Below are 1,542 nucleotides of genomic sequence, written 5' to 3'. Positions count from 1 at the left end.
AACCAATGCAATTACAGAAGAGTGTAAGCCATCTATCACCTCTGTTACTCCATACAACTCTACGTTCCACCAAACACACAACCCCCCCAAAAATGCCGGGTCATAAAAAAAGGTTATATGTGCCTTCGCGTTGTGCACAAAAGAAAATCAGTTTTTGAAAACGCGTTCGGTATTTTCCATTTTGTTTTATGCTTAAAAAACAAAAAGCCTCGAGTAGGTATTGGATATAGAATATATATATTTCATGGTATGCATAGAAACCAACAATACACATACTACATGGCAAATGGCAGACCCTCTAACAAACGAAACAAAAACAACCAAAATGTATATTAAAGCAAAAAACATTTTAACTCTACTCTCTGCGTTTACATATAAACTGGTAGGATTTTTGTTAGAGAGGTTTTTGAAATAAATTCCCTGTTTCTAGCTTCTGCTATTGTTAAAATATATAAAATTGAAATTGGTTCGGGGAGGCCAATGTATAGGATTCGGGGGAGGTCTTAGTTTTAGATTTTACTGTGGTATTCCAGAGGATTTTGCTTTATTGTTATGGGAGAGAGAGAGAGTTTATTTATTTAAAATAGAAATAGAAAATGCGAATGATAGATGCTGTGATGGTGCAGTTGTGGAGACCAAACCACTTTATTGATATTAAATACACTAGGGTAAATATTTAGACATTTTTTTTTAAATGTGCATTTGAACTGTGTTGAAAGTATCAAATCTATCGAAAAATATAATTTATTTTGCAATCGAGTCTGATTAATGAGGTTTAATTAAAATGAAATAAAAAAGAGTTTTAGAAATTATTATAATTAAGTATATCGAAGTTAGAAAAAAAAGAAGATTCTTTTCAAATAACTTTTATATGTTTATTTCTTCAAACACTTTATTGATTTCTCTAGCAATTCCTTGGCCAAATTCTACACCAGAATTCGATTGAACAATAGCAGCATTAGTACCTTCAAGAACTCCAGTAGTTAAACCGCCACCAAGTGCTGAAGCATAACCAACTGCTGAACCAACAGCATTTCCCGCAAGATCCAATACTCTCCCAAGAAGCCTTCCATCTTTGCTAATTTCAGCAGATTCAATAAAATTCTCACCAAGTTTCATACCAATATTATTTCCAGCAATAGATCCTTTTGCAGCTCCAGCTGTTCCATCATTCAAAGCACCAACTATAGCTCCAGCATTAGCACCAGTAAAGCCAGAAATTGATCCAAAAATACCTCCAGTTAGATCGGTTAAACCTTCCACCAAACTTCCAGATTTGTTTCTTTTAGTAGAAGCTTTTATATTTTCACCAAGATCTCTGCCTTCAGCTGCTCCAAGTTGGCCAAGGAATTGAGCATCTTCGGCACCTCCAGTTAGGGTACCAATTATTGTGCCAGCAAGACGACCATATAAGCTATCAAGATCTCCGAATGTTTCACCAAGAACATTAGCTAGAGTATCAGTTAGAAATTCAGTTGGAGCAGTTGAAGAAATACCAAGAACAGTCAGAAGAGAAATGTTGAACACAAATGTTTTTAACAT

The 1,542-nt window shown here is 34.7% G+C and overlaps 1 protein-coding gene across 1 annotated transcript; it reads right to left on the bottom strand.

Moving 5' to 3' along the window:
• Positions 1 to 867: 867 nt before the first annotated feature.
• Positions 868 to 1,542, bottom strand: LOC129912727 (circumsporozoite protein-like). Its single transcript, XM_055991098.1, has one exon. The coding sequence runs from the start codon at positions 1,540 to 1,542 to the stop codon at positions 868 to 870; it is 675 nt and encodes a 224-aa protein (XP_055847073.1).

This window comes from Episyrphus balteatus, chromosome 2, assembly GCF_945859705.1.
Source record: "Episyrphus balteatus chromosome 2, idEpiBalt1.1, whole genome shotgun sequence".
Classification (NCBI taxonomy): domain Eukaryota; kingdom Metazoa; phylum Arthropoda; class Insecta; order Diptera; family Syrphidae; genus Episyrphus; species Episyrphus balteatus.
This window is presented reverse-complemented; position numbering and strand designations above follow the sequence as displayed.